We start from the raw sequence: 14,109 nt of genomic DNA on the forward strand, positions 1-14,109 counted from the left end.
GACTTGTCCCGATAAAGCTGATTCCTTTTCAAATAGAGTACCGTTAACAGGTATCTTTGGACATACCTGTTCGTGCAAATTCCAATCCCACATTCATGGAGAGTATTATAATTGACGATGAGACATGGATTTATGAGTTTGACATGCAAACAAAGCAACAATCAACGGAATGGAGGGAAAAACACGAGCCGAAACCAAAAAAAAACACGCCAAAGCCGCTCAAAAATCAGTGTGATGCCCATTGATTTTTCGATGTTCATGTTTTGATGAATTTTTTCATCATGAATTTGTTTCGGAGGGACAGACGGCCAACAAGGTGGCACAAGCTATATGTGTTTAGCTAAATTTATCCATGCAGTTTGGGATATTTTTATTTTTAAATTCTCCTATAAACTCTAAAACACTCTGAACAGGTGACGGTAAGCTTCCCTTCCTTCCCTTACAACTCTAGAAAACTTATAAATTCATCTCGACAGAATTTTCACCATTAACTCTTAACCGATCTGAGCACGATTAGAAAGACTCCGTTCTGTTACGAAGTTTACGGTAATAAATTTAGTATTTGAAGAATGCTTCATATTTTCAGCTAAACAGCATAAAGTAGTAACAGCTTCTAGCCAAACAATGCCCAACATTTTTTACATGGCTAAGTATGTCCATCTGGTGATGAGTTAAAGCAACAAAATTAACTAAACAGAACAAGCAATTAGTGCAATAGAAATGTCGGCGAAGTGTGCGAAATCCGAAGATGTGCTTGCAATGTTTCCCCACTATAAATAGAGCAGCAAAAATGTGCGTTTGCTTTTTTTATTTTGTGCCAAGTGACCTAAGTACAAACCTAAGTAAACGCATCTAAGCTGTATGTATGCACTAAATGTGTGTCTAAAATGCTTAATTAACCGTAAATAGCACAATGAAAGTTCTTTGATTTAAAATTCCAATCTATTTTAGCAGCGATCGCCTCAACGCATTTTCATTCAGTATTCCAATAGGGAATCGAAAAACGTTTATCAGCCTATTAAATAATCATTAATTAGTGGAAAAAAGCATTGGCCAGAGCTGGCATGACTGACGTTCACGCAGAGCGCTAACCGGCAATCAAGAGAATTGGTCAGCAAGCGATATCGGATCTTTCGAATCATTTATTTACTGAACTGCTTAACTGTTTATTGTTATGTACTGTATGAGGCACGAGTGAAAATTAATGTATATATGTATGTTTATATGTGTGTCCAATACATAATCTTCTTGAACGCCCCTTGCTGTGCTTTTGAATAAATAGTATAGGACAGCATTTTTTCCGATTGTGGTCGAAGTGACGTTTAACCGCACTCGAACTTTAACTGCTGGACTTTTAAGAAAACTTTACTAAACTCAAAAAAAAATCCTCTAACTCCTAATTATAACGCTAAAAAAAGAAGTAATTTTTGAATCGGGTTGTTAATGCTGATGAAAAATTAATATAATACGGCAACCCAACACGGAAAAATCATATCTGAAACTTAGCCAACCAGAAAAATCGATGGCAAAGCCAAATATCCATGGCGGAAAGGTAGCGTTCTGTATTTGGCGGGATCAGAAGGGTGTGTTGTATTACGAACTTCTAAAACCAGGTGAAACTATTAATAGGAAACGCTACCAACAACAACTCACCAAATTGTAGCAAACGATTGCCGAAAAACGACCGAAATTGCGACTATTGATAGATCCAGTAATTAAATTTTATTGAAGTGTACTTTAAGGGGTGTATTGACTCACTGTTAACATAAACAATCTGGTTGTAAACCACACTAAATTCATATATAGATCAATTTTATAGCTTTTAGTGAACCTCATATAGAGTGGTATGAATTAATAAGTATTATTTTTGGTTCTCTTAATGTCGATTGAAAAAAATATATACAAGAAACTCACTCAAAGGTTTTTACAACCTGAACAGAGTATATTAAGAAACTTGAGAGGCAATTAAATATACCTTCTTCTTCTTTAGTGACGTCGAAACCGCTTACTCGGTTATAGCCGAGTTAACAACAGCGAGCCAGTCGTTTCTTCTGCAGCCAGATCCTTCTCCACCTGTTCTCCCCAACGGAGTGGAGGTCTTTCTCTTTATCTGTTTCCCACGGCGGGTACTGCGTCTTTCAGAGCTGGAGTATTTTCGTCCATTCAGACAACATGACCTAGCCATAAAGCAGAACGGGTATAATCCCACGACAATCGGGTCTAAGTAACCGGAACGGACCTGGGTTTTTGTCCGAAAGGACTGTCAACGCAGCACCATGCCTCGAATATACTTCATGAATTTTTTCTACCGCTACAACACAGGAATAATTACTGACTTAAAGAGTTTGATTTTTACAACAACAACAACCACAGGAATATTGACTGACTTAAAGAGTTTGTTCGTCAGAAGAGGACTGTACCTCTCAATTGCCTACTCAGTCTGAAGGAGCCCCTATTGGTAAGAGTTATTGTGCATTAGATTTGCTGACATTGTTGTTGGTGGTTAATACTGGTTCCAAGATAGATGAAATTATCTACAACTTCGAAGTTATGACTGTCAACAGTGACGTGGCAGCCAAGTCGCGAGTGCGACGACTGTTTGTTTGATGACAGGATATTTCGTCTTGCCCTCGTTCACTACCAGGCCTATTTGCTTCGTTTCCTTAACCAGTCTGGAGAAAGCAGGACTAACGGCGAGGATGTTGAGGCCATTGATATCAATATCATCGGCGTACGCCAGCAGCTGTACACTCTTATAGAGTGTTGTACCTTATTGGAAGAAGTCGCACGATAAGGAGTCGCCTTGTCTGAAACCTCGTTTGGTATCGAACGGCTCGGAGAGGTCCTTACCGATCCTGTCGAAGCTTTTGGTATTGCCCACCGTCAGTTGATATAGTATACATACATATACCAATAATCACCGTCACGAGCTGAGTTGATTTAGCCATGTCCCACCATCCGTCTGTACATTCGCGAGCCAGTTTCTCAGTTTTTGAGATACCACGCGGATATCGGACCACTATAGCATATAGTTAACATACATATGGACGATCGGAATCAAGTTCTTCTAAGAAAAACTGTTTTATTTGACAAGATATCTGCATGAAACTTTGGATGGATTAGTATTCAAAATATTGCTATAGATCATAAATAGAACTGTTGCGTTCAATTACCAGTTTCGTGAATCTCATACTTCGGAATTATAATTTAATTTGCGATACAAGATTATTTTAATATGCCATTGAAGACAATAAACTGAATGTATTAAAATTCTTGGTATTTTTTAAGCAAATGCCGCGGGAAGTTACAAAAGTATTAAGTTTCAAGCTTAACAGGTTTTGGAATATTGGTTTTTGATCCAAAATCGTTACGGAAATGAATTTGAATAATATCAAATAAAGTGTAAAATATAGCACAGGTGGTATGCCCGAAAGGAATTTGTACTAATAATAACTGATGTGTGCCTAAACCTGCTTGGAATTTTGTGAAGAAAAAAAAAACATTGGAGAAAATCTTATAATTCGGCAAGATTTCAGCGAAAATTATGGATATGATTTCTATTTTTGCAAAATAAACTTCAAAATCTATTAGCAAACCACAAGCTATTAGTGCTGACTAGTTTATGACTTACAAACAGCAATCCAAATGCTCAGACTCTAAACTTCGAAGTCTAATGGCATCTGGTCGCTGCCAATAGCTTAGCGAACTTGTTGCGCGCCTACACCGAAACACATACAAATAAAAATAGAGAGATATTTGCCAGCAAAAACGCCACAACGCTTCAACAATCTTCAATTACGAATGCGTCAAAAGCGTTTTAGCCATATTTGCACATTGCTCGGGCGCTGAGCAGCGTTTTCAATCAAACTACTTATTTACACAGCCATACATACACCTATATACTATTTAAATAATATTACGTAAATATATGGCACGCCAAGCCATTATTCGCGTTTTCTTTACTCAATTCTGAGCACACTTCGATTTCGATCAATTGCCTTTTGCCATAACTAATTATGCAAGAATATTCGTAAACAAATCGCTTTTTTGTATGTCTGTGTGCATTGCTATTACCATTAAGTACGAGTATTTATATATTTATACATATTGACGTGCGTGGGCCTGCGCAACCACGTTCTGGGCGCAAAAAACTGAATGATTTAAGTCGCTGCATAAATTTTTTTAGCGCTGAGAACGCAATGAGCTGTGACATGGGCCTGGCATCGCTGTTATTATTGTCGATTGTCACCAAATACAAATAATATTGTAAGTAAATAATATAGGGTACTTGTATACAGTGGCGGCCAACTAAAAGTAGAGCTGATTCATAAAACAGAACAGACTTATAAAATTAGATAAAACGAAGCAACGAAAAACGAGAAAAAAGTTAAATATAATACCCTTCTATATTAGAACGAAGCTATAATACCCTTCACAAATACAGAAGGTTCCTTACAAGAACTTTATTCCGATCATGCAGTTTGTATGACAGATACTCGTATATGCTATAATGATCCAATCTGAATATTTTTTTTGGAGATTATATTATTACCTTAGACAATAGTTCATGCCAAATTTCAAGAAGATATTTCGTCAAATTAAAATGTTTTCCATACAAACACTTGTTTCACCTGTTTATAACGAGCTCGAAACAGTTCCAAGGATGTTGCTTATGTTTACAAAAACAACTGGAGAAAGCGCAATCAGGCTTTTAGCTAAATATTCTTATTATCTCAATGGTATTATCTCAATGGTGAATCACTACTACCGGGATCAAGTTGGCATTGTGGACGGCCTATCACGACAAGAGCTACTGGAGATGAGGGCTCAAAATGGCTCACGCGCCCAATGAACCTCCGGCGAAGAGGCGAACAGATGCCGCTTTTAAATAAGCGTCCATAACCGCCACCGGGGCTGCACCGAGGGAGAATCTATCCACGAGAGAGAAGAAACAAAGCGACGTGGGATCACACAGCGCCAGCACCAATGCAAAGTCGTTGATAAAAATCCTGGGCAAGGGCCCATAAGAATTGAAGTAAAATTCTGATTATGGTGTACTGGAAAACCGAAACGGATCAGATTGGCAAAATGCTGGTAAGAGCAGCATTCCGTCACCTCAGTAGATAAGAGTGACATCTGACCAAAATTGCTGGCAGGTTAATGCTGTTCTCATCTCCGTCTCGTTAAAACCCTGGCAAGTAAGTACGTTCAATGAACGTCGCCATATTTTTGTCCGTACTGGTTCAGTTGAGACGAACTCCTGATTAGTGACCGAACCTAGCTCTGAACATAAGCTCGCATAAAGACTTATGTCAACCCTAGCGTGGCCTCCATGCTTGCATATATAACCACGTGGTTCATATGGGGCAACTGTTACAACGCGCGGGGATAGTGGCTGGAAGCGGAGACCCGTTAGAACATAATGAACACACTACTAAACAGCAGAAAGAACAACAAGACAAAGATGGTGAAGATGAAGAATACGAGACCTTCTTCCAAAGGAGTAGAAGGATACTTATAACCCCTATACTAACCGGACCAAACTGGAGAAAAGACAGTCTTAAGAGAAACTACAGCTACACAAGCAAGATCAGTAAAACAAGGAGAAGGGAAAAGTACTCCAGCTGCCATTAGCGAAGGATCCTGGACTACCCAAAACCGAAACAAGAGTATATCAGCCAAAGGAGACAGGCAGAAGAGGAATTTTTAGGAATCGTGCTAATAAAAAATATTGCGATGGCAAAATAGAAGAACGTCAGCGTAGATGGTAAGAACGGAGCGGCACAGCTCTTTGACCTAATCAAGAGTTTGAAGCGTCTTCATGAAATAATTCACTGCGAACGACCAGCATTGAAAGCAGAAAATTCATGGGATTTTTACCAAGACAATGCGTTGTCACGTTCTGGTATGATTTTTACTAACTTATTGGCTAAACACGAAACGAGAGTCATCACTTAGCCTCATATTCACCAGATTGATTCCTTGTGACTTTTTACTGTTTTCGAAACTAAAAAATTAACTTCGGTGAATGCGCCATGAATCCATTGAACCCAGTAAAAGTCAGTGCTGAAGGCACTGAAGGCCACTTAGGGAAAAATTCTACTACGCATTTACATACTTTTTGGCGCAGGGGCCTGTTTTGAAGACGGTAATAAGGATTCGCATTAAAATACGTGAAAATGTCGTTGTTTTATTAGTTCGCTTTGGGAATTAAAATTTCACATAACTGCTAACATTTCTGCCTATTGCGCCTGTGTGGTTATTTACCTGGCCACTAGTGTATTTGCTTATAGATTTAAGTATTTATTTTTCAATAAATTGCTCTGTCATATTATTAGCATATCTACGCGATTTGTGCATTTTACATATATACATATATTTACACACACTCACATACATACATGTATGTATGTATACATATAATAAGCATATACTTTGCCACTAGTTAAGCATTAACTTTGAGCGCTGCTCGTTCATCGCATAAGCGGCCTTGACAATCAAATTGATTTTTTCGACTTTTTTTAGCACTTTTGCCTCCTCCAATTCAATGCCGACAACTACCGTCGTGGCCCTTTTATGGTAATGCGAGACAGGAAATCAGCACAAAAGAAATTAATCTCAGGCATTCTTCAGTGGGTGCTTGAGCGCAGTAACATGTGTGCTCCACTTACCGATACAGATGTATGTCATGTGGTGGCCATCGATTTTATGGAAGTGTGATCTTTAAGTTGCTGTGAATCGGCACAGATACATACTTTCATACATATATGCACTGGGAGTGTACTTATGTCTATTTATAAATGCGTTAATGTTTGTATGCCTTTATTTGGTGTTTTGACAAATTCAACTTATGACAATAATGAGCGATCAGCGCAGTTTTGGAATGGAAATTTTTTTAAATATTTAAACTGTTATTGTAGTTGCTGTATATGTGCAGTAATTAGTATGAGTAATTTTATTAAATTGCAACAAAATTATTAGATTTGTAATTAGCAGCAACTGAAGGAGTGGCAGAACACATTAATGGATCTTTCATATGTCCATGACAGCATGCTATAGCTAGGTCTTCTTTGATGAAAATCAGATATGCATATATGTACATATATGCATACAATTTTTGATTTGGTAAGGAATCAACTGTAGTTGTTTCAGTGAAAGAGAGCATTTTTCTAACTTGTCCCTGACAATCGAGTCTAAACACACTTTGGGAGATGTGTTAAACTATTACAACAGCAAAAAATATATTATGACCTATTGTCCCACTGTCTATGGGTCAATATCGACATGTCATCAAGTCTATGCATATGAGGTCGTAGGCACTTTAGATCGGTTAACCCGATTATTAGTAATTCAGAGTGCATACCATTAAAGTATTTGAAATAACCGAAACATTCACCAATTTTATATCCTTTATTGCATTAATCTATCCACCGAATTCCTTGGTTCCTATATTATATCCATCAAACGTTTCTAGTCTTGGATTGTCATTCATAAGTAACTTATAAAACAGCTTTCAATTATTCCGGTAGAAGTCGGGAGTCTGCCCAATAATAACTCTTCCATTATGGATCCATGTGCAGTAAACCTAGTTAAGATCAAGATAAGAGACCACATTTGACATTGTTTTCCAAAAAAACAATATGCAATATAAGAGGACTTCCCTTATAATGGTTTGTCAAGCATTTTTACTCGATATATAAAACGGTAGAACAACCACGCACGCTGTCTAAAAGCTTGGGTTAAGGGTAACACCTAGAGTGACAGCCTAAAAAGGCCATTTTTGGAATTAAAAACTGAACAACGATAGATTAGGTTAGATTGGATGGCTTATCCCTCAGCACGTTGATATCAATTAGATGAAATAAATTCTTTCTAGAAGTTATTGTTCATACAATGAACTACCGTCAAAAATTGAAAAACTGTCGGCTCTGTGAAAGGCGAGTCGGAACGCTTTGTTTCTTGCTGGCTTTGTGATGGGCTTGCCCATCTTAAATGTGCTGGACTGACAGGTAAGATATTGGATTCTATTCTTGACAGTAAGGGCTTGCGCTGGTCTTGCTTAAAATGCAGACCAACAAAAATTGAATTGTTTAAAGTTTTTAAGCAGGCGCGCAATGGTTCCAAGGAGATTGGTCGTGAGCTTGAAACCCTTACTGAAAAATTTAGGCATTATGAAACGTTGTTTCAATCGCAAAGCTACTGATTTTAGCCTATTGATCAGATCAAAAAATTGGTAGATCATTGCATGGAGAACTATATACAAAAAATAAAAGAAAAGATTCAGTCTCCGTGTATTAAAATTAGTTTTAGTATGCAATATTTTAAAATACTAGTTAAACTTAAAATTATTTTTATTTCGCCTTCACAAAGATGGTCGAGATTAATCACCAGGGTCGTACGAGTTTTTTGAACTTAGGCAACCTCAGTCAATAAATATCACCTATTGAAATATCAACCAGTTCATTTTAAAGAAAATTACGTCATGACTCTTTATGCATACTCTTTTCATATACAAATATATGTTTTTAATAATGAGCTCACATATGTTAGACTGATTTTTGCTAAACCATCAACTTTTACCCAGAAAAATATCCAGTTTTCGACACAAATAATTTTTCTGCTTATAACTCGTTTCATTCATTATAATTAATCATGTATTTATTATTATGTTTTATTAAAAATTGTCAACTTCCTGCAGAGAGATTTATCTCAACGAACCTCGCACTACAACAATATTTTGGTTAACCCGCATTAAAGCCACTTGCGCCATAAGTTTTCAAGTTTCATAATTTACGCTTATTTTTGCACATTTGTTGTTGTACTTTATTCTTTGCATACATATCTAACTTGTATTTCATTCTTATTTATAGCTTACCTTAGCGCCAAAACTTCCACACCACGCATTCTTTTAATTATGGAGACATCGCTGAGATCACTTCCCCTGCAAATAGCGAAAAAACAAAAACAAAAAGCATTTTTAATTAAAACTTGTTATGAAACAATTTGTCTATGATCAAGTTTTTGTTTATTTTGATAATTAATTTCGTTATGAGTAAGCAGAGCAAAGGCAATCACCCCAAAGAAGGCAAGAGTTTGTTTTCTTCCAGAGTAGGTTTTAATAATTAAGATAAAATTTGATATTGAAAGGCAGCATGAAAATGTCGGTCAAATTATGTTTAATATAAACTAGCTATATATACACATGTAGTTATATATGTGTAATGAGTGATCTAAGTAGAGGTTATTTCTTCAATAGCCTTTTTTTACAGATCACGCGTGAGTCGTGTCAAGCTGTCATGTTATTTTTGTTCAGTATTGTTTGCTATTTCATCATGGAAAGACTCACGTCTGAATTATTTGAACAACGTTTACATATCGCTCAACTTTATTACGAAAATTCAACAACATCACCCAACTTGAGGCTCAGCATTCATTATTGGATAATATTCGACCGAATAGACCATGTCCATCACTCAGTGAAATAAATAAAGCAGCCGTAGCTGAAAGTGTACACGTGGAGAGTTGATTTGGCGCCGTTCGTAGCAACTCGGACTGACGTATGGAACGACTTGGCGCATTTTACGTCGAGATCTTAAATTGAAAGCGTACAAAATACAACTTGGGCAAGAACTGAAGCCGCTCGAACTTCTCAAGTGACATCGCTTCACTCTATGGGCTCTTAAAAGTTCCAAGAAGATCAGAAATTTTTTTCAGAGCGATAAGGCCCATTTCTGATTAATGGGTATGTAAAACAAGCAAATTTGCCGCCTTTGAGACAAGTGAAGAGATTCAAGATTGCATTTCATCCAAAAAAAACAACTGTTTGGTGCAAAAATCATCGGTGAGAACGTAACAGTCAATGGCGACCGTTATCGCACCATGATAACCGACTATTTGATGCCTGAAATTGAAGCTCATGATCTTGACGACATTTGGTTTCAACAAGCCGGCGCCACTTTCCACACATCGTATCAATCAATGGATTTATTGAGAGAACACTTCGGTGAGCAGATAATTTCACGTTTTGGGCCAGTCGATTGCAGCAAGATCGTGTGATATCTCACCGTTAGACTCATTTCTGTGGGAATATGTAAAGTCTAAAGTCTATGCAGACAATCACGCTTCGATTCGGCACATCAAGTGTGTCATTCGCCAGTTACCAGTCGAAACGCTGGAACGAGTCATTGAAAATTGAACTCAACGGATGGACCATCTGAGACGTAGCCGCGGCCAACATTTAAAAGAGATAATCTTCAAAAAATAAATGTCAAATGCTTTCGAATTACCAGAACATTTCCCATAAATTTAAAGTTTCTGGTATCTTATGTATATATCAACACACGAAATGATATGGTTTAGGCTTTCATTTAGACCAACATATTATCCGAGAACCGAAAACTCGAAAGCTTGATGGTGGTATTTGAAAACTTTTTCATCCAACATTAAGATGTGATCTATAAAACTACTATCGTTTGCCAACATAAAAAATAATAATTGAACAAAGGAGATAGCCTAGCATTTTTAACTGGCGCCAATCAAAATCAAGTTATGCAAAACGTTCGAACTATTTTATAAATTATTTCACTAAAGCAATATCCATTCTAATACTATTTGCAAGTAGAGTAACAACGCAAGCGCAAAGCTTTCATGTAATTATGCAGCTGTGCCTGGCATGGGAGCCGCATTCTGACGAGGAGTTGCGACCAAACCAGTTTGTATGCACTTTTATTCTGCTATAAATATGGTATATATTTCGCTACACAGAAAGCACCCTGTAAGACATTTTGTACAGTAAAAGTTCCTGAAAGTGCTTAAACTTATCTTGTGAAAAAGTTAGGATAAATAGTCTTGACTATATGGAACCTTAAAATTTTCCGGAAGAAGTTCAAAAATTTGTCATAATTAAAATCGTATATTTTTTTACAAAATAAGTAATCTAGCAGTTTGATTTTACTCCAATTAGCTTAAGCTTGGAGGTAAAAAACAAAAAATTAAAACAAATGTCTATATCAAAATTTATAAGATTTTGAGTTACTTGAAAGCCGGAGCATTTTAAAATAAGTTGTTTACACACACTATTGTCATTCTTTCCCCACATTTTCTTACAGGGTTGCACTCGCAGGCTTACTTTTAAGCCTGTATTGGGTTAAATGAGAGTGTCACGCTTGGAAAAGTCGACAGCGGCGGGTTAAGTGGAAAACGCTTGTCCGCTGGCATGAACTCCACGTGCATGAAAAAAGCATTAAGATGGTAGAATTACTTGAACCAGAAGCTAAAAGCCAAAATAAGGTAAAATATGCGCATTAGATTGCCGCGGAACTAGCACGCTTTAAGTGAACATGAAGCTTTCGCTAAGATTGTGCATGGTTTCAATAAGATAAAGCATGCCATATATAAAATTATAAGTATGGGAAAGTATGTATATTTATATATGTGTATTGTAAATAAAGTTATCGCTACTATTCGAAAACAATGGCTAGTTTTTATCCTTAAAGAAAGGCGGTTTCTAATAAGAACTTCTTTTGGGTTATTTTTCACCAAGTGTGAAACTTTATGGTTAAAAGAACACTAGGAAATAGTTGATAGGCAAATTTCAGGAGTTTCTTATTTTGAAGTAACAGGAATGCTCTCTGACTTATGTACATATATCTGATGATGAGCTGTCATCTCATCTGAAGTTCACGGCATGCTCGCTCAAGACACAAAAAGAAGAGCGAACTTTCTAAAAATCAGCAGAAAATAGTTTTTACCATTTTTACATTTTTAAATGTACCTTAAAATGGAGAGTAGTTCTAATTTTCCTCCAATTTTGTCTCTATTTAAATTTTATATATGGATTATTTCTGAATTTTCCATACGAACTCTTTTTTGGAAATCTTTCGATAGTCCGAAAGTTTCTCATCTAATTTGACTACTTTTCACAACTAATTCTTGGCAATCCTTTAATATTGAAAATTAGAAAAAGTAACTAATTATGCAAACTTTATCGCTACCAAACTTTTGAGCTTTTAAGCCCTGAACAAGGTAAAGTTTTTTATATGCGAAGTAAGTATTCAGTGTTTGAGATATCGATCTGAAACTTTGCGCACATTCTTTTCTGCCTAAGGAACTGCTTATTTGTCGGAACCACCGATATCGGACCACTATAGAGTATAGCTGGCGTACAAACTGCCGATCAAGCTCTAGCTCTCATACAGAAAACTTTTTATTTGCCAAGACATATACGAATTTTGGCATGAATTTTTGTCCAAACCAACGGACAGCGAAGAAGAAATTGTTCAGATCGGACTGCTGTATATATGTATATGGTAGCTAAGATATAAACTGTCCGATCAAACTCAAAATAAATATCTTCTTTTTACTCTTTTATGCTATAAAAAATGCAGCTGTAAAGGGTATTATAGCTTCGCTGCAGTCGTTTTTTTCTTGTTTTTGTTAATCATAAGGTTAGATTTATAGTAGTTCCCACCAAAAGAAGTATATAAGTCGATCCTTACCGATGATATATAGCAGCCGCCTTACATATATGGTATGCATATACATACATATGTACATAGTATGTGAATAAGGAAATTAATTACTCATGTACCACATACATATGTGTATATATAAACTTACAAATGTACATACATATATATATGTATGTATATGGTACATCCAATGTAAGATATGTATAAACAACATACTTTGTGTGCGCGTCAATAAAAAAATAGACAATGTATGTACATACATTAATGCATTTGCCATGCATCGGGACAAACAAGCAACACCCATAAAAAGAGCCAACTTAACGGAAACTTAACGAGAAATCTTAGATTTACACGAGAAGACCCCATTTACGGAGCTGTGGTGAAAGTTCGTAGAAAGAAGTTGATGGCGGCACATTAACCATAGGTGCACTTAAACCTTCACGACTATGTATGAATGCATACATGTATATATGTATGTATGTATATATCACATGTGCACATAACATGCCACAAGCAGCACTTTGGCTTGGGGTCTTCATTTAAATTCCGCTTTAAAAACTCAAATTATTCACTGCAACGCTGAATGCACGAATTTACTTTTCCATTGTGCTCATCTGTCATGTGTAAATATGTATGTACACAAGAGCTATCACAACTTTAAATTTGCTTTTGGATTATGTATGTACTCGTATCTAAAAGGTTTACAGACTTTCCCATTCAACCGAATTGTCAATATTCTACAACAAAGCTCTTTTCAAGGTTTTTGAGAAAATAGAAACTTAGAACTTGTTGTTTATTCGTTGTTATATCCAGACTCTTTGTGCGATTAACATTTTCTTGATAGATAACGTCGCATTCAAGTGTGAAAATAATTGTATACATATGTATGTATGCATTTATACGAGTGTATATTTAAATAAGTCTGATTAATCATTCTAATTGTTAAGTACACAGTCACAAATGCAATAATAGAGCTTAATGTGAATAGAAAGTTTGGATTGTTCTCGGAAAAACTGCTTGAATCTTATTGACTTTCTGGAAAATTTGTAGCTTCAATTTACCCACGAGTGTTACATATAAAGGTTAATCGAAGAAGAGGTAATTTTTTCAATAGCCTTTTTCTGACAGATCACTCATGAGTCGTGTCAAGCTGTCATGTTATTTTTGTTCAATATTGTTTGACATTTCGCCGTGAAAAGACTAACGCATGCGACATCGCTTTGCTCTATGGCCTCTTGAAAAGTTCCAAGAAGATCCGACGTTTTCGAGCCAAATTTCGTTCAGCAATGCATTTATGTACATTTATAGCTCAATGTATATATCAAGCAAAATTGTCGCATTTGGGACGAAGAACAACACCTGAAGAGATTTTAGAACTGCCATTTCATCCAGAAACAACAAAGGATTGGTGTGGTTTAAGAGCCAATGGAATTATTGGTCCATATTTCTTTAAAAATGTTGCCGGTGAGAACGTAACCGTCAATGGCGGCCATTATCACGTCATGATAACCGAATTTTTGATGCCTGAAATTGAAGTCCGTGATCTCGGCGACATTTGGTTTCAACCAAACAAGTGGCAGCGCCACTTCCCACACATCGCATCAATCAATGGATGTATTGGGAGAGCACTTTGGTGAAG

General features: G+C 36.5%; 1 protein-coding gene across 18 annotated transcripts in view; it reads right to left on the bottom strand.

Moving 5' to 3' along the window:
• Nucleotides 1-14,109, bottom strand: part of LOC126763398 (adenylate cyclase, terminal-differentiation specific) — a 37,670-nt gene that overhangs the window by 15,123 nt on the left and 8,438 nt on the right. For all 18 annotated transcript variants that reach the window (XM_050480874.1, XM_050480870.1, XM_050480880.1 and 15 more), the window contains exon 3: nucleotides 8,876-8,941. In XM_050480874.1, coding sequence (XP_050336831.1) covers nucleotides 8,876-8,941 — 66 coding nt within the window. The remainder of the gene's footprint in view (nucleotides 1-8,875; nucleotides 8,942-14,109) is intronic.

This window comes from Bactrocera neohumeralis, chromosome 6 (assembly GCF_024586455.1).
Source record: "Bactrocera neohumeralis isolate Rockhampton chromosome 6, APGP_CSIRO_Bneo_wtdbg2-racon-allhic-juicebox.fasta_v2, whole genome shotgun sequence".
Lineage (NCBI taxonomy): Eukaryota > Metazoa > Arthropoda > Insecta > Diptera > Tephritidae > Bactrocera > Bactrocera neohumeralis.